Here is an 18,891-nt window from a genome sequence, read left to right as displayed (position 1 = left end):
GGAGGTTATTATTAAAACGGAATGAATGAAGCAGCTGGTCTCTTAATTCCATCCAATCAATTTGTCCGTTTGTTGAAATCTGGGTGCACAAGAAGACGAGTTAATAAGAAAATATTGAGTTTCTGTACCCAAAAGGGCAATCCTCGATCAAACAAAGAAATGGTAACTCGTAGTTCTATGCAGATATAATGAAAATTTATGTTAATCAGTATGCATTTAAGCATACACTTCTTTAAAGATGCATTCTCTTTTCAGCCTGTAAATGTGAACAGAGCTACATATATTCTAGGTATTTATTCATACATACAAGTATGCAGGTGGAATTAGCATTGTTTAATACTATATGGTTCGGTCAACGTGGTCCTTAGTGTCAAATCTGTAAAAAATTCAAACAATGAAAAACAAAAGAAATAGTGAGTGATGGACATCATCGACTGACTCATTCGCATGACACTGAGTTGTGCTTATCACCGTTTGGTGAAAAATAAGCAGAACTTTAAACTGCCATAACTTTCTTATTTTACATCCGATTTTGATGAAATTTTCAGAGTTATGCTGGTTTGATTTGTCTCTATTTATTAAAATCAACATTTTTCTGGGATGGACTTGACCTTTAATAACCAATAAATATACATGCACATGTACATGCCTTTCCTTCCTCAAAATACATTAAAATAACAAAGACATAATGTTGATCAATCTGCTTTGCACCCTTCATGCTTTATGGTAGCTTCAAGAATTCCTAACAAAAGATACTGACATAGCAATGTAATTAACTCATGGCACAGTTTTTTTTTTATCTATTTCCTTCGAGTGGTTTTAGTGGCTTGTTTAGAAGCAACTGTAATAGTGTACATGAGATGGATTGTTTTGAAACTGAAAAAAGTGTACTGCAATTATGTTTTACCATGGAGGAAAGAATTCCTCCATGGTTGTCATATAGATATCATCTATGTGCTACTATGAACATAACTTTGTTTATCATTTTTTAATCATTCTGTTTATACTACTTCTCTCATTTTTTCCCCTCTTGTATGTGCAAATTATACTAATAGCATGATGCCAAATAAAAACAAAAAAAATCATACAAGGCATGATGTATATAATCTTACCAAAGATATTGAAAACAAAATCCCTTTAATATAATCCAATTAATCCTTTATGAATAGGGTTCTGAAGCTGCAGCATACAGAAGAAAAACATAAAAGTGTTAAGATCTTCAAATGGATGCAGTATGTTCAATATTCAAAACATGGATGCCTCCTATTAAAGTCATCCAAAAGTTACTGTCTCACAGGCCATGGCAAGCTTCCAAGCATTTAAATTCCAAGTAAATAATCCATTTTGGCTATGTGACCAGTGTTTTGATGTTATCCAAAATCCAAGCACCGTAGATGAGTGAGTAGTATGTGGCTTCTTAATTTGCAGTCAAGCACATGCAGACAATGTTAATCAATCAAATAAGAGCCTTCCGTTGCACAGATGACTTCAAGATGGCCAATATCAAATGAATGTTGTGCGGCCACTCACTGATAGTCATGATTAATTCAAATCATCCACACTCCGCTGAAGAAGTTGGTTAACGCATCAGAAAGAGAAGCAATATAGCCTGATGTCTCCCCCTTTCGGCAAATAGAGAATTACTTTTACACACGTGCCATGATTACAATAACACACGCACATGAACTTGGGGTGTGCAACCTATACTTCCACACTACAGCACACATTAGTGGTGTGTAGGGGTAAATGAAGGGAGAGAGTGAGTATTCTACACGCTGTAGACCCTTGACAGCCAAATTCCCCATTTCCTGCCGTACACACTGGGTGCACTATGTATCCCCTGGCCTCCGTCGGAGGCACGCTTAATAACAGGAAACGAGACACACTAGGACACTAGTTAGATGGACGATGCATCGCCACGCTGTCGTGAGTGGCGTTACTTACACAGTCAACGAGCAGACGGTAAGCTGTTTATGGCAGGATAAGGAGAGAGCCTGAATTACAGTGTTTTGACTTCACCTGACAGGGATGCTTGCTTACATCGTTGTGCATAAAGTACTAAAGCTGACCACTACTACAGAAATACAAGGCATAGTGCCTTGACGTGCAAGCACAGCATAGAGCGATTTCTGGTGCAGCAAACCGATTTGGAGAATGATTTAATCTTTTGACCTTCAAATACACGTATGCAAAAGCACTCAATGTCAGAATTTAATGACCCAAAAGATCGCAAAGAGTTCAATTTCAAGAAATGCTGCAATTTGAGATCCAAGCCAACCATCTTGTTTCTGGGCCTACAAAGTCTTTACAGCTGCACAGCTGTTTATATACTCATTTTATATCCTCTTTAATCTCCTATTCTCTTCCTCGTTTGAATTCTATTTAAAAACATCCCTAACAACAGTTCCTCCCTTGAGCACAGAATCTGTTGAATAGACACTTTTTATTCATCCTAGAAACATGGAATTGTGATTTAGCCTAAGAAATTTAGTTCAACACACCTCGTATTATCTTTCCCCCTCACTCTCCATGTATCTCCCTAGCTCTCTCATCTCTTCCTTTCTCTCATCTCTTCCTTTCTTCTTCCTTTCTCTTCCTTTCTTTATACCTCTCTTCCTTTCTCCATACCTCTCGTCCTATCTCTCCTCGACCCCCTCTCTCTCTCACTCTCTTTTACACTCTCCAATTCTCTTCCTCTATCTCACTCTGAGATTCCTTTTATTTCTTTGCTCCTATAAATGCACAGCAAAAATAATATTACGTGATCCTCATCCCAAAAAATATTCAAGTACTAAAACAAACAAATAGATGATAAACAATATATTCAAATATCAAGATAAAAAATGAAAAACTTACAAAGCATATATTATTGTGATACAGAAATGGAAATGAAATGGAAATATTAAGTGTTCATTTGCCTCAGAAAATTTGGAACCTACTTATGAGAATTTCATTTTCATGAAAGGCAGAATGGGAAGATAGATGTGTGCACAGTAGACCTCTGTCACATTCTATCATAACAGAGACATAATGTGACACCCTTGTTTGCCTAGCTGGCATTCATGTCCAACTATTCAGAATATTTCACAATGAATGGAGAGAGCAATCCTACCATTGACTGGCCTGGCAGTGAGATATCGCCAAAGCTTGCTATAGTCTGCAGGCAACATCCCACATTATTTTTTGCAAGGTGCATACTGCCGAGTCTGAAGTAGTAGACTAGATACAATCACGTTGTAAAGTGCATACTGCAGAGTCTGAATTTGGAGACTAGGTTCACTCATGAATAATACGATGGCTGCTCTTATTTGACACAGAGGCCCGTATTCTGAAGTAGGGTTTAATTTAAACTCGGGTTTAAAGTTGTGGTTTAAGTATGGATAGCCAATTGTTACATAAATCACTAACGGTAGGGATATCATATTTCAGCTCATTTGGCTCTCAAATCATTCATAATTGTCTAGGAAATATAAATAGATGTTTGTCTTCATCATCGATGAATCAGGAAAGAGCACAGTAAACATAAGAAACATACAACTTAATAAAAATTTTGAAACTTTTGGCTTCCCATAATTTTAGCATAGAGTTAGACCATGGTCTAAGTTAAACCTGACTTCAGAATACAGGCCAGAGGGTTTTGGTCTAGTCTCCACCATAGACATGCTGTAATGAGTTAAAATGTCAAATCTGAGTTTGTGTATGAAGACTACATGTAGATTGCATGCTTGTTAAACCATTCACCAAACCAGCTGGTCCATTCATTCATTCATCCTCCCTTACTCACATCACAGCCAGGAAATGGTCTCCCAGAGAGACACAAGAGTGACAACACAATGGTTCAAATTTACAAATGAATGGCATGCCCTAGGAATGCATCAAACTGTGCATCCACTGGTAACCAGTATGCTTTACTTTCTGGTAATTTCCAACTGGGAGACTTGAAGTATAAACAACAAATAATTTCTGCACTGACAAAGCAACACACCCATCCAATTCGGTGGATTCACAATGCAGTGTGCCATCTATTGAGTGGCATAGGACAGGCCAATTTCTAACTGTTGGGTCAACAACACGCGCAGGCTAGGCGCATAGTGCTGGTGTTAAGATGCTTAAAAAATGAAAACCATATGATAAGCGGAGGAAGAATTCACCGAAAACGGTCTAAATTCCCCAAAGAAATCTGCAGCAAATTTCACTCCCACCTCCTAGACTCTGGTAAACAGCATAATTTCAAGCAAACCGGCCGAGCCGCATCGTTCAGCGGATAATCACATGCATATGCACTAGCGCGCTCAGCAGATATGTCGACTTTTTCCCCATGAGGCACTGCGAATTTTGGCCTGTCCGCTGCAACCAATAGGTGGCGCACCGTATTGTGAATTCACCATAATCAATTGAAAGAGCTGGTTCTTCTTTGAAACCCCAGAACCAGCCATCATAAAATACAATGCTCTGAAGTCAGGGGCCGATTGCACGAAAGGGTCTTTCCAAGGACCGTCTTTCGTGTCGCCCATCTTTTATGATGCGCTATAAGCGGAGTGTTTCTGAAATTTATGATAAACAAATACAATTCGTAAACTTGCTTTTAAATCAAATTTTATACAATTTCATGAAATATCACATCATTTTATAAACAAATATTTTGTTTATTTTAACGGACGAGTAAAATATGTTTGCAGATGATTTATTTAAAATGCGTTTCACATGGCGCATCATAAAAAATGGGCGACACGAAAGACTCTCCTTGCAAAGACCCTTTCGTGCAATCGGCCCCATATTTACATGTCTATAATCCCAAATTTGCTTCGATACAGTTTTTTTACAATGCACCTTCACCCGACCCCCTACCCTTAAATCAAATACTCAACCAATCAATCACTATTTCTGTATTCTGTCTGTATCACTATTCTTTATATTAACATCCACAGTACAACTTGGAGATAAAGCAAGTTTCTTATTTTGTTCATTTTTACACATTTGATTTACATATATTATTAAAACAAAGTGAAAATGCTATTACAATGTACATGCAATTTATTTAATGGGTTTGTCATTATTTGAACATGACAATTCAAAATATTTTTGTGAGAATTTGATTGTCACTGAAAAGGTGTACCTGTATAGAACTGACAAATTAATGAAATCCATATGGAGTGGCAAATTACATCCAGTTCATACAGTGTACGCACACTTTTTCTACAAAGTGCCAGGTCCCGAAAGCAATAAGTTTGAAACACTAATCAATGCTGTAAGAACTAATGAGCACATGACTAAACCACGCTTGCCTAATAAGCATCTCCCGTCACAACAAACAACAAGCAGAGAGCATAGCGTGGGGTGACGAGTAAAGCGGACACTTCCTCTGTCAGGCCGGGTTGACCCCCAGGTCACTGACAGGAAGTAATCATTCATGTAATACACCTGTGTGAGTACTATGAACTTGCTGGAGGATCTTAATCAGGGGAGAATTTCATGAAATATTTAATTTCACAGACAATTTCTAGGCATTTAAGTGCAACTCTCAGTCATCATTGTGAAACACCCCCAGGTACATGTATATTAAATATATAAATTTATTTCTAAACTTGCTATGTTTGATGACTGTACAATAACACACTGCACATTGTCTATCTGTCTATCAATTCCTCTATTCATCCATTCATCCATCCAACCATCTTATCAATCTACATACCTGGATGTTTTGTTTTCATTTTTAGTAGTCCATCAATCCCTCCATGCACCAATCTATCTATCCATCCATCTATCCATCCATCCATCCAATAACCCATCAACCCATCCATATTTAAAGGAGAATGAAACCTTTAGAACAAGATAGCTTGTGTGAAAATTGAAAAATCTAAGAAACAGATCAACGAAAGTTTGAGAACAATCAGACAAATAATGAGAAAGTTATCAGCATTTGAATATTGTGATCACTAATGCCATGGAGATCCTCAAATTGGCAATGCGACAAATACGTGTGATGTCACTTGTGAACAACTCTCCCCATTACTTTAGTATATATTTCACTTAAATTGCCTCTTTTATCACATCTATCAGTAGATCATGTGTTCTTTCTATAGGAGGGCATGTAATACAGATTTTTAAAGAGTACATCATGGATAAAGAATTTATATCACCGTCAGAAAAAGCAAAAAGAGACATTTTGAGGGTATTTTATAGTCCATCAAAGGGAAAGTTGTTCACATGTGACATCACACATCCTTGTCGCATTGCCGATAGGAGAATCTCCATAGCATTAGTGATTGCAATATTCAAATGCTCATAACTTTCTCATTATTTGTCCAATTTTTCTCAATTTTTTTTTGTTCTTATTCTTTGATTTTTCTGTTCCGACACAAGCCTACTTGTTCCAAAGGTTTCATTCCCCTTTAATATCCATCTACATGTAATACAATGTATCTCTCTGTCTCTCCTTTCATCCATCAATCAATCAATCCATGAATCCCTCCATCCGACCATCAATCTTGTCATCCATCCATCCATCCACCCATCCATCCAACCACCCACCTATCAATCCATCCATCCATCAACCCATCCGTCCGTCCATCCATCCATCCATCCACCCATCCATCCCACCACCCACCTATCAATCCATCCATCAACCCGTCCGTCCGTCCGTCCGTCCGTCCGTCCGTCCGTCCGTCCATCCATCCATCCATCCATCCATCCATCCATCCATCCATCCATCCAACCACCCACCATCCACCCACCCATCTATCCATCCATCTATCCATCCATCAACCCATCCTTCAACCCATCCATCCATCCATTCATTCAACCATCCATCTATCCATCCATCTTATTTCTGTCTGTCTCTCTGAATTGCCTTTCTTTTATTCATTCATTCATCCATCCACCCATCTATCCATCTTATTAATCTATAATTCTGCCTGTCTCTCTGAATTGTCTTTCTTTTATCCATCCATCCATCCATCCACCCACCCACCTATCAATCCATCAATCCATCCTTCCTTCTTTCTGTGTGTCTGCATGTACATGTACATATGCGCAGGTATGTACAGTATATGTACACGATGTAGGTTTCTCCTTCCATCTTAATCCAAACTCACCCCTTGATCTTTGCACCCCTGTATTTTTTTCTCAAGCTCAAAACATCTCTCAAAAAATCACAATTCAAATATAAACTAACCTGTTCATTTTCTTCCACGAGTGTATCCTTCTCATCTTTCCATTTATCTTCCTGCTCCTTAATCAGCTGATCCCTCTCTCCTGAAAAGGAAACAAAAAACATTACAAAATGAGTAACATATATCTGCAAACAAGGTTTATTTTTCATTTAATGAGAGAGAACGATCAAACTTTAACTTTTGCTATATCACTTGCCCCTGTAAAACTTTTTACACTTCATAGTCCAATGACTTCGTTAAAAAAAATAAACTTTTATCAGGCAATTTTTTATTTTCAAATAAAAAGTGTACGCTGAGCAAATCGAACGAGCCCTTACAAGCTTATACTGTAGAAATGTTATACGTAGGTGGCGCTCTTCAACTTTGGATACACTCAACTGTAGTCTATTTTCATCTTCTGTCACTCTCTGCTCTGACTAATCTAACAGCTGATTCATGCATTTGACTCAATTGTACTTGTACCTAGTCATTTCTACAGTAACCTCTCCATACTCTACACATATTTTTTTAATGCATCTAGCTAGTGATATCTGTATTTGCCGTAAGGTTTACGGCATCAGAGTCATTGAAGTAATACCAATGGAATCCCAGGTAGACGGCCAACAGTATGGAGTCAATGTTGACAATTCAGACACAGATACATGTGCCATTTTCCCTCATCCTACATGGTCTAAGACCATTGCTGTCTATCAACCATTCTTCTATTAAACAAGTTGTACTTTCAGCTGATGAAATTATAATGGCAGTTAGTTCTGATATCTTATCAATTTGAAGGAATGAAATATAATTCTTTCTTATTTAAAGATGCACATCGATCCACATCATAAGAATTTACAATTATGGTAATTTTACCATTATGGCAATTACTATCATCCTAGCCATGGCATGTTTTCCTTCAGCAAGATATTTATCAACACTGTGCTGCACTCTTCCCAGGTGAGGTAAATGGGTACCGGCAAGAATTAATTCCTCAAAAAGCTGTGCGCACCAGAATCGGTACACTAGCTTAGCCGGGGTAATATAGGAGCGCCTTAAGCACCTAGCAAGGTGGATACATGCGCGATACAAATCCTATATTATTATATCATTCTATGGTAACAGGGCTCAGCAGCCAGTCAAAATAAAGGTTTCCATGGTGTTAACCATAATGCCAAAATTACAATAAGCATAAGTCTGTATGAAACAGGGCCCTGATCATCATCTACTCACCTTTCTCTTGTTCAGCATTCCTATTCATTTCATCTTTCAGTGCATCCAAAGCTTCTTCCTTCTCTCTTTCCATTTCTTTGACCTTCTCTTCCTTCTCCGCTTCTATCTGACTCAGCACCTCTCGATGATTGTCCGTCAGTATCTTCTTAGCTTCCTCAAATGCCATCTGGAGATCTTCAATGTCTGTATGAGAGAAAAAATCACAGAGAACATTTAACACATTATCCCGGTTCAATCAGACCACCCATTATTGAGTGCCAGTAGCCTACATTTACCAAGAACATGTAATTTCAATCCTGCAATAAAAGAATTTCAAAAGCTTTGTTCTGTTATTAATGTAAAATTTGAAATAATTAAAATAACATGATTGACAAGTCTTTGTGACATTTCTTAATGTATATTATTCAAATATTTCTTCGTATTCAGGCAAAGAAAAAGGTCAATTGCAGGTCCCAAAATCAATCGTAAATATTGCGATTGATTACTCATTTGCTTTCATTTGATATAACTAAACCTGATCTATCACTTGCAGATTTGATATAGATATTTTCGATATTGATTGAAAGTTTAAAACTTACTTTTTATTAACCTCCTTTTCCTGAAATGAGCCCCTTAATAAACAGCTACTGTGGTATGAAATGCCTGCATACATTTATTGCAATCTTTCTTCACTCACCTTTCTGTTTTTGAGCTTCCAGTTTGTTCTGGAGGTCAATGATCTCCTTCCGATGCACCTCCTCTAGGTCGCCCTTCGCCGTCTCCACATCGTCATCTTGGGAAGCGCCCAAGGCAGCCAGCTGGTCGGCATGCTCCTCTTCCATCTTGGCGATCTTCGTCTCCAGAGACTGCTTCAGGCTGTTCATCTCATCTTCATGCTGCTGGACCGATTCCTGGAGTTGTAGGCCGGAGTCCTGGAGCTGTTGCTGGGATTCCTGGAGCTGGTTCTGGACAGCTTGGAGCCGCTCCTGGAAGTCCGTCTCAAGTTCTGCTTGCAGTGACGTGTTAGAGGTTTCCATTTCCTGTTTGTGACTTTCCTCCAATTCAGCCGTAACCTGAAGTAGGCGAGTAGAAAATAAAAGTTATGACAGGAGAGTGCATTCCCAAACAGAGGCAATTATTTTCAAGATATATTTCAAATGAAGATACATACATATTTTCACTAACGAAACTACTTTAGCATGATAATAAAAAACATATATAAAAGGCCATTTGGGCAGTGGTCTCAATAAGCAATGAGAAGTTTGAAAAAGCTTTCATCATAGTTTGAACATAATTCAGTCTAGAGACCAGATAATGGAAAAGGGGAGATTTTTTACAAGCTGACCATTACTACAACCAAAAGTAATTATACAATAGCTCAATAAATGTACATGTACAGTCTGAAATGGAGGCACACTTTCAAATGATACGATGTGTAAACACTATAGTTTAATTGCTCTGCATCTCAACTTTCAAACAGAAGGAATGTGGGTTTGATTCTGAATCCAGATATAACTTTCCTTTAGCAAGGAATATTGTGTAGCACAAAACTAAGGTGAGGTACATGGGGATCTGGTAAGAATATTTTCCTTGAAATGCAGAAACCCAACAGCTTCTGTGTTAAAGCCAGCGTAATTATGCATATCAATGTAGTATGTAGAGGGCATAGAGACTTCTGATTACAGAAAGAGTATTTTAGGCATAGGCATTTGTATTTGAAAAGCTTTATCAAAACAACTATTCATGACACCTGGGGGCCCGTCTTACAAAGAGTTGTGATTGATCCGATCAATCGCAACTATGGAAAGCCAGCAACGTCAACATATAAAATGCATGTTTGTTTAAAAAAATTCTAGAAATGAATGTATATCCATAAATTCATTGATTTCTTGAAAATTTGGTTTGTTCTCCTTTGTTTACAAAGGACATTTTGCAAATTTCCTGTAGAAAAAATTATGACACTGATGGATTTCCAAAGAGTTATGATTGATTGGATCAATCGTAACTCTTTGCAAGACGAGGCCCTGAACCTACCTCTCTAAACTTCTGCATGTGGGCGGCAACCATCTCTTCCTTGATCTCCTCTTTCTCTTGTTCGTGCCTCTCTTTCATCACTTTCATCTTATTCTCCATCTCTTCAACACCTCTTCTTTCTTCCATCATCTTTTCCTCCAGCTTCTCCCTCTCTTCATCTGTGAGCTTCATCAGGTCCAGGCGGAGCTCCTCCAGCTCTTGGCTGTGGCTCCTCCTCAGGGCCTCCATCTCCTCCTCTTTGGCTTTGGTGAATGATTCCTGTAGATCTTCAAGCTCTTTACGCTAAAATAACACAATAACAATAATTTTTATAACATCATTTCATTTACAAATTGCAGCCACTTCAGTCATGAAACTGTTTTACCTGCATTTATAAGAGGTTCTCTGTCTCAAATTTAAATGCTGAGCACCTAGGTAGATACTAGAGGTTCCCATTTTCATTAGCCTTTAATATGATCAATCGGGCACTGTACCACTGAGTATTCAGGAAGTTTCAATGAAAATCAAGCCTGATCTGTTTATTATTGTCCTAAAAATAGAATACGTCTGTTTCATATCACCCTCTTCTATTTTTGTCATAATGTTAATCATTTGAAATAATATAACTGTAACATGGCTGGCCTAAACAATATCTAGTCCATGTTAACATCCATGGTTCTGTATAATTGGTAATTCCCCATTCTAAATTTAGTCATTCCTATTTGTTCAAAATATCATTGTAGATTGAGGACAGATTTTCTTTCAATTACAAAAGTTAAAATGAATCTATTTCATATTTATTATGGTCAATTTCATCCGATACTTACCTGTTGTTCAGTAAGCTGGGTTTGAAGCTCTTCCTTAGTTCTGGCCAATTCTTCTTCATGACCCACCTTGAGCTCTCCAAGTGCCTTCTCCTGATCCTCCACAAACCTGTCCATCAAAGCCTGATGTTGAACAGCAAAGTCTTCCTGCATCTTCTCGACATCAGCTCTGGCTTGATCCTGGGTCGTCCTCACCAACTGATCCATCTCTTCGTTCATCGTGGATGTTATCAACTCTAACCGATTGTCGTAGTCCCGCATCAAGGTTTCCTTCAGCTCCTGAATCTCTGGCGCCTCTCCATTCTTGATGCTCTCCTTCAGTTGATGAAGTCTCTCTTCACTGTCTTCAAGCTTCTGTCTCAGCTGCTCCATCTCTTCAATGGCCCCCTGCAGGGATTCAGCTTCAGAGTTCTTAAGTTTGTCCAATTGCTCAAGACAGATACCTATCATGTTGTTTTGGGTATCTACCTCAACCTGCAAAAGGGCTCGCTCTATCGTTGCATCAGATACTATCTTTGCAACTTCATCAACAATTTCATTTTTGCTCGCTTTTACAAGAAGTTCTCTTTCTTGTTGCCATTCACCTTTTAATCTTTGGACCTCCTCTGCTTGTCTATTTGCTTCTTCTTTTGAAGAGTCAGTTTGCAATCTACTCTCATATTGCTGGCACAGGTTCTCCAATTCCTCCATATGTTCTTTTTGGAGCGTTTCACGAAGTCCTTCCATTTCTTCAGCAACAGCAGAAGCCAGCTCAGAGGACATCTGCTGTCGTATCGCTTGATTCTCTTCTTCAAGTTCTTTCCTTAAGTCCTCCATTGCTTCAAGATGTTCAGTTGTCAACCTAGCAACTTCCTCTTCCACTGCCCTTGCTGACTCACTAGCAGCTTGCAACTGCAATCTGGCTATTTCTTTGGTGTGGTCTCCTTGAAGCTGGTTCCGTAGCTCCTCAAACTGGTTTAGGTAATCCAGCTCAAGATCGTTGGAATCCTGGGTGTGTTTGGCATTCAACCTATCCTCAAGCTGCAGCATGTCCTCTTCCCTCTGTAGATCATACTCCATCTTTATCCTTGCCTTTTCTGCTTTATGTTCACTCTCAAGCTCTAGCCTGAGATTCCTTAGATCTTTCTGGTACTCATGTTCCAGTTGCCCCCGCAGCTCTTGCTTCAGTTCTGCCTCAACTTCCAAGAACTTGGGAGGTGATCTTGGAGGTGAGCTGTCGGAGTCTGAGAGATGTGTCAAGGTCATCATGGCGTGGGAATAGTCTTTCCTCTTGGCATCTTTCTCATCTATATCCTTACCAGCATTGCCTTCAGGAGACTCATAGAGTTTCTTCAGCTGGGCCATCTCTGCCTTCCATCTCTCATCTGTATCCTCCACCTGCTTCTCAAAGTACACTCTCAGCTGATTCAGCTCCTCGCTGTGTTCCTCTTGCAGTTTGGCGCGAAGTTTGGTAAGGGCAGTCTGGAGCTCCTTGTTCTCTTCGGAGAGCTGATCTGGATCGGTGACTCCTGCTTGCTCCAGTTGAACCTTCAGGGATGCTACCTCAGCACGGTACTGCTGCTGAAGATCTTGGTGGGCGATCCTGAGAAGGGACAAATCCTCGATGAGGGATGCTTCAGACTGGGAGCGGGCAATCTCCAGCTCTTCTTTTGCTCTGACGTACTGATCGTACTCGGCCTTGAGGCTCGCTCTCAGGTCTGCTAGCTCTTTGTGATGTACCCTGTCAAGGTTCTGTCTCATCTCTGCAAAGGAAAATTAGATCCAAATATAAAAATGACAGCTTGATGCCTGAAAATGTGGGGTGGAGATGTACAAGAAGTAAATAGAAGTGAAATGTTACAGATATTATTTACAAAACATGTTGAGAGATGTAACAGAACAAACATGGCCTCAGCGTTTAGAACGGCAAGTTGTACTATTACAAATAACTCTAAATATCTCTAAAGAATTCAACTAAATCTTAAATTCACCTGCACATCCAGTATAACCATTTGATCAATCACCATTGTTTATTGCCCAATTTCCCAATCAGTAGGGTTGGATATTCCATTACCTTATCTGTTCTATTCCACCATGGCCTATAGAGTTTGCCAATGTGGTAGATGTCTTTATACACCCAAACTTATTTTTTCCTATCATTTCCCAATACATAAGATCTTTCATGTATATTCCAGCCAGAAGTCAAGGACTTTCTACTTTAACAAAGAGCCAGACACAGTGTAGCATTTTACATCAAAATTGTAATTTCTAATTCACTATTGTTTTGCCTACAAAAAATTGGATGATTGGAAGGGAAAGAGTGCTGAGCATGATCACTGCTAAAACTTAGAATACCAAGTCAAGGAGAATTCCTACCTTCCGCATGCTCCACCAACATCTCCCGCTCCTTGAGGAGGAGCTCCACATCAGACTTGTACTCCTCCTCCACATGCCCCTTGGTTCGCTCTATGTCCTCTTCTCTCCTCTGCTCTGACTCCTTCTTCTCCTCTTCCAGCTCCTGGGTGTATTTGGCCTCCATCTCAGCTCGGACAGTCTCCAGGCGCTCGACGGCCTCCTGGTCCCACTGTTCAGCAAGAGTCTGGAAAAAAATACATATCAACAACAAAACTTATATTTTCCTGTATATGGCCTACCTAGCATGATTTTTTTCAGATTCAAGTTACATATGTCATATCTAAAGCCAATAGATATTTGAGGGGCTCTTGACAAAGTACAATGATTTTCTTTCCAATTATGATTACTGAAAATGGAATTCTAATAAAAGTAACTCTAAAAATCTTACGATTTTCGATATAAACCAATCAAGTTGCGGGAGCACAAATGACCTAAAGATTTTGATAAAATGTAATAAACTGACCCAAATGTAATGTGAGTGGGGATACATTGTATCAAAGTGTAATTAAAACAGGGTGCATTATTTGTTTCATAAAATAGTGATGTGGATTTACATGATAAATCATCCTCATCTCAAAACTACATCCTGTCATAACTTTATTATGACCAATTATCACTGATCATAAGTAACATTTAATGTTGGGCTGGTGTCTATAGAAAATGTTTAACTACTAGAAAATAATCAGCCACTTTCAAACAGGTTACAAAGTTCCACTTCATCACCTCAGGATGTTTCCTAAAAAGGGAAGGGCCCATTGCACAAAGAGTTGCGATGAATTAAATTCAAGAAATCAAATGCAATGCACAAATATGTGCTTCTGACTGGTTAAAAATTAAGTTGCGATTGATTTTGGGAATGTGTTTGTTGAGACTCACCTGGACGACTTGCTTGTGTTCAAGACTCAGTCGTCTCTGTAGCTGTGATATCAGCTCCTGGGTATTCTGTTCCGCTTCATCTGAAAAGAAAGAAACCAAAATATAAGAAGACTGAAATTACACTACATCTTGTAAGAAGTACTTTGGATCAGTGGAGAATTCCCTAGATTTTGAGCCACACAGTCCTGGGCCAGGTAACAAGAAGCTTGGTGATTGATTGTTTTGCTGATTTAATAGGATTGATAATACAATATCAATGCACTAAATATTAGAAATCAGTCCCATGATCAAATCAATTCGCTTCATGCTATTAGGTCCAGGACTAGATCCTTCTGCAGTACTAACAACCTTTGGCAAGTTGCTAATCTTTTTGTAGTATTCTTTATCCTGGATATTAATGAAAATAATATGCGTTAGTCTGCCAATCATTGTACATGTAGGCACTTCACATGACGACAGGCTGACAGACTCCCCAGGGAGTGGGGAGTGTAGAAGCTTCCTAATTAGAACAAATGTACAGTATTACTTTCTGCAGACAAATGAGACAATGATTTGTATCACAATAGTTTGGCTTCTTTAAATTACATCAAATTACAAACAAATATCGTAGAAAAATGTTGTTCATCCTCGAATGAAAAAAGGCTGCGCGGGTTAAAGTTATCCAGTGATATGTGATAACATAGGATTCACTAAATACAGAGATAATAATGTACACTCTAATGACAGTATGACACCAAAGAAACCTGGACAGGAGATGAAACATGTATATAAAAAAACATCCAAATACAAAACATGGCTACTTAAACTTACTATTTTTTAAATATCCAGGATCAAAAATGAATATCTTCAGTTGCCTCGAATTACAAAATATAAATTGATTAAATCTCGAACATTTCATATCCAACCTACCAAGTTTTGCAGAGATGATCAAGAGTCATATGCAACGTCTTTATATTGTTGTGAATCAAATGTAAGATACACAACGGTTCAACCCTGAATCCTTGTTATGCAAAAGGCTTACACCATGTAAAAGACAAACAATTCTCTGATGCTGAAATCATACAAGATGAAACAACTCCAGGGGAAAAAACACATTGTAGGTATTCAATAGTTACCAAAGAGTTCATTGCATAAACAAATATGTTATGAAATACCAGACTCTTCTTGTTTTGACAGACGCCCAATCCATGTATTTTTTTATATAAAACTCCTCAAAAATGAAATAGGATGAAAATGTCAGGATATGATCTCCAATTCCTTGAAAAATACAAGTACTTAAAAAAAAAATGTACATGTACACAGAGGGCATTAATCCATAAAAAACAATGAAAATTTGAATTATTAGGAATACTCAACAGCTGAAAAATACGCTCGCAGCTACTACACTGTTGAATTAAGCTCAAATATTGGAATGTTAGATACTATACATGTACATGTAGAATGCATTGACCTTTCCCAAAGTTAAATTGGCTTTTGAAATGTAATAATATTGAAAATGTATGCACTATAAAATTTATGTTTATCTTTCCAAAATAATTGCATTTTCCAAACCATATGACCACACTATAACTACTTTCCTAACGCCATATTTTGTTTTTCTCAACGGTAGCTGAAACCATACATCATTTTTACACAACCACCAAGTAGAAATCCATCATTAAGTGAAATGCAAATGTTGTAATCATGCACAGGCATACACATATTAAGCCTTATATTTTTAATGGTTCTCCGACAGTGCACATACTCAGATGTGTTCAATGCACTATCAACATATCAGTATCCCATAATCTTTCTTCACGAATATAAATTGTATGAAGTGTATTCAAGTCAAGCACCCAATAAACATCAATCAATAGTGCTATGATTATAAAAATTAGAATGCGACTTTTCAACTCCGCTCTTCAAGTGCATTCTCTCACAAACACATACCTGAAACAGTTAAGCATTTCTTTCAAAGTGCAGTGTAAGCCTACTAGTGCTATGCTCATGGTATAGAGTCAAGCGTCTACCTAGACATCAACAAACCTACAGTATACAAGGTTATATCAGAATCAATAACCACAGAGCATTGCTATTGATTAAAAGCTTTGAGTTTTCACATGGCATGTGTTTGAACTTAAGGTCCTTTGTTTCTCTGCATCCAGAGATCACTTGTGCATGCCTAAATGATTTCTGGAGCAATACAATAATTGACTTACATTTTAGGCACTGTCTGATTGTCATTGACTGTGATCTCATTTTTGCTTCCCCCACCCCCTCCATCTCCATCTCTCTCTCTCCTTCTTCTTTCTTTCTCAACAGAGTTCCTCAATTATTTCTATTAAATACCCTAGCAAGCAAAAAAATTCATGTATGGTATATCTGTCTTTTTTTCAATTAAATTGCAAGTAACAACACTGGGAAAAGAGATCTAGGGTTATCAAAATGCATATGTTTTTACAATACATATATGGTAATCTCAGGTTGTGTTCAATGTCGATTTTTCAAATTTAAACAGAAACCGAATCATGATTGAAAACTCAATTACAAAACACAGAACACAAACACGATCAGTGGTGCACTGTTCAGTGTCGAAAATATAAAGCTGATTATTTGTCCATAGTCTTTGAATTTCCCACTTTCGTTAGCGCAGCTTTAGTGCGCAGTTTGACCCATTCTGACACCTGCTTGTGTAGGCTTCCACTGCGAGAGCAAATTTAAAGGCGTTCCAATACTCAATGGTGTTCAATGTCGCATTGGCGATGCTGAAGGTCGTAAAATCTATTAAGCTGATCACATTTACAAACGAATCTTTTTTGGCGTTTAAATTTTCCTCCTAATCATGATTTGAAAGACGTTTACTTTTACGACTATAGGACATTAAACACACCCTTTGTTTAAAATCTGTGTTTTGTAATCGTTTTTTTTCAATCATGATTCATTTTGCCGTTTAAATTTGGAAACCGACATTGAAGACATCTAAATTCTCAAATTTTCATAAGGTTTCAGATACATGTACGGTATGCTTGGCTTATTTTGCTGACTTTAATATTTATATTACAGTGTATCTCCTATTACTAGACAAGAATTATGTCCAGCCTCATTCAACATGTACTTCTCTCCGAGTTATACCCCCCTTCACCACACACACACAGACATGAGACATCTATTCTAGGGCTTCTTCAGCGATAGCAGCAGACAATGACTGTAAATATGCATGGCATCCTCTTCTAATTCTCTACCACTCCCATCTCAATACATTCTATTTGTTTCCATCTTCCATCTTTCCAATGGCTTCCATCACTCATTCTCTCTCCAATTTTGTCTCCATATATCCCTCTTTCTTTCATCTCTCTTCCTATATCTTGCGTTCTTTCCATTATTACAAGTCATTGAGCTCTTTTCTCCCTAATACCCCACCCCTGTCTCGACCTGTCTCTGCATGCATTTCTCTCCTTCTCTCTCTCTATCTGTCTCTATCTCTTCTCTCACAAACATTAATTTTCTCTCTTTATATTTTCAAATTTTCATCCTACATTGTAGGTAGGTTTCTCTCTTTTTCACTATCTCCCTCTATCTCTCTCTCTCTGTTCTTAAATCATTTTCAATCTACATGTACCCCTTCCCCTTCCCCTCTCTCTCTTTCACACCCAAATCAGAACATCCCCCCCCCCCCCATTCTCTTCTCCCATAAACCAAACAATAAAAGCCAACCCATGGATAACAAACAGAGCGCATCCCACCAAGCACGTCCAAGTGTACACGGTCAAAAGGAGCAGCGTGGCTCTCGCAACTCAAGGAGGACGACACGCATGTGGGTTGCTTGGTAACAGTTGCCATGGCAACCTGTAATTCATGCTGTAAGAGATGCGAGGTGAGGTACGAGTGTTTACATGAGTGGGCTGCCAGTGAATTCATCTCACCAATATCGAGAACGGGGGAGTTTGTTATGATAAGAAGAGTTCGGGTAAACATGGTTATCGTTTCTTTAATTTCATGCAACTGCCCTGGGAATAAATGAAATCAGATTCGTGATGATCTCCATAAAACTATCAATAATGTCCGTCTTTGGCCTGGATGTAAATAACTCATACCTTAATCACAAACTTGCTAGCCTTCTCTCTCTCTTTTCATAACAGAAAATTAAGGGAATGCTAATTGTGAATTTTGAAAATTTCCTTTTAAATTCAGGACAAGACAACATGAAAATATGGATATGGGTAGCCTCATACATGTACACCATACACATTAATTATTCAAAACCCTTAATCGGACAGCAAAAGTGAATAATAACTAAATTATGGTCAGTTTAACACAGATTTTGATATTGAATATACAGTACTTGTTTTCTCCCCAGGAGAAAATGTTTTATGTAGATATCGTTTCCAAACATTCGCTAACATTTTCATTGATAGCAAATATTTTCTATTAATAGCTTCATTTTG

At 38.2% G+C, this 18,891-nt stretch overlaps 1 protein-coding gene across 1 annotated transcript in view; it reads right to left on the bottom strand.

Annotated features, from left to right (window-relative positions):
- Positions 1-16,488, bottom strand: part of LOC129275229 (pericentrin-like) — a 62,298-nt gene extending 45,810 nt beyond the window's left edge. The window contains exons 1-8 of the mRNA XM_064108233.1: positions 16,397-16,488; positions 14,468-14,547; positions 13,553-13,775; positions 11,201-12,939; positions 10,395-10,676; positions 9,058-9,433; positions 8,382-8,564; positions 7,175-7,254 (exon numbers count right to left, since the gene is read on the bottom strand). Coding sequence (XP_063964303.1) covers positions 7,175-7,254; positions 8,382-8,564; positions 9,058-9,433; positions 10,395-10,676; positions 11,201-12,939; positions 13,553-13,715 — 2,823 coding nt within the window. The 5' untranslated portion in view covers positions 13,716-13,775; positions 14,468-14,547; positions 16,397-16,488. The remainder of the gene's footprint in view (positions 1-7,174; positions 7,255-8,381; positions 8,565-9,057; positions 9,434-10,394; positions 10,677-11,200; positions 12,940-13,552; positions 13,776-14,467; positions 14,548-16,396) is intronic.
- Between the last annotated feature and the right edge of the window lie 2,403 nt (positions 16,489-18,891).

This window comes from Lytechinus pictus, chromosome 13, assembly GCF_037042905.1.
Source record: "Lytechinus pictus isolate F3 Inbred chromosome 13, Lp3.0, whole genome shotgun sequence".
Lineage (NCBI taxonomy): Eukaryota > Metazoa > Echinodermata > Echinoidea > Temnopleuroida > Toxopneustidae > Lytechinus > Lytechinus pictus.
This window is presented reverse-complemented; position numbering and strand designations above follow the sequence as displayed.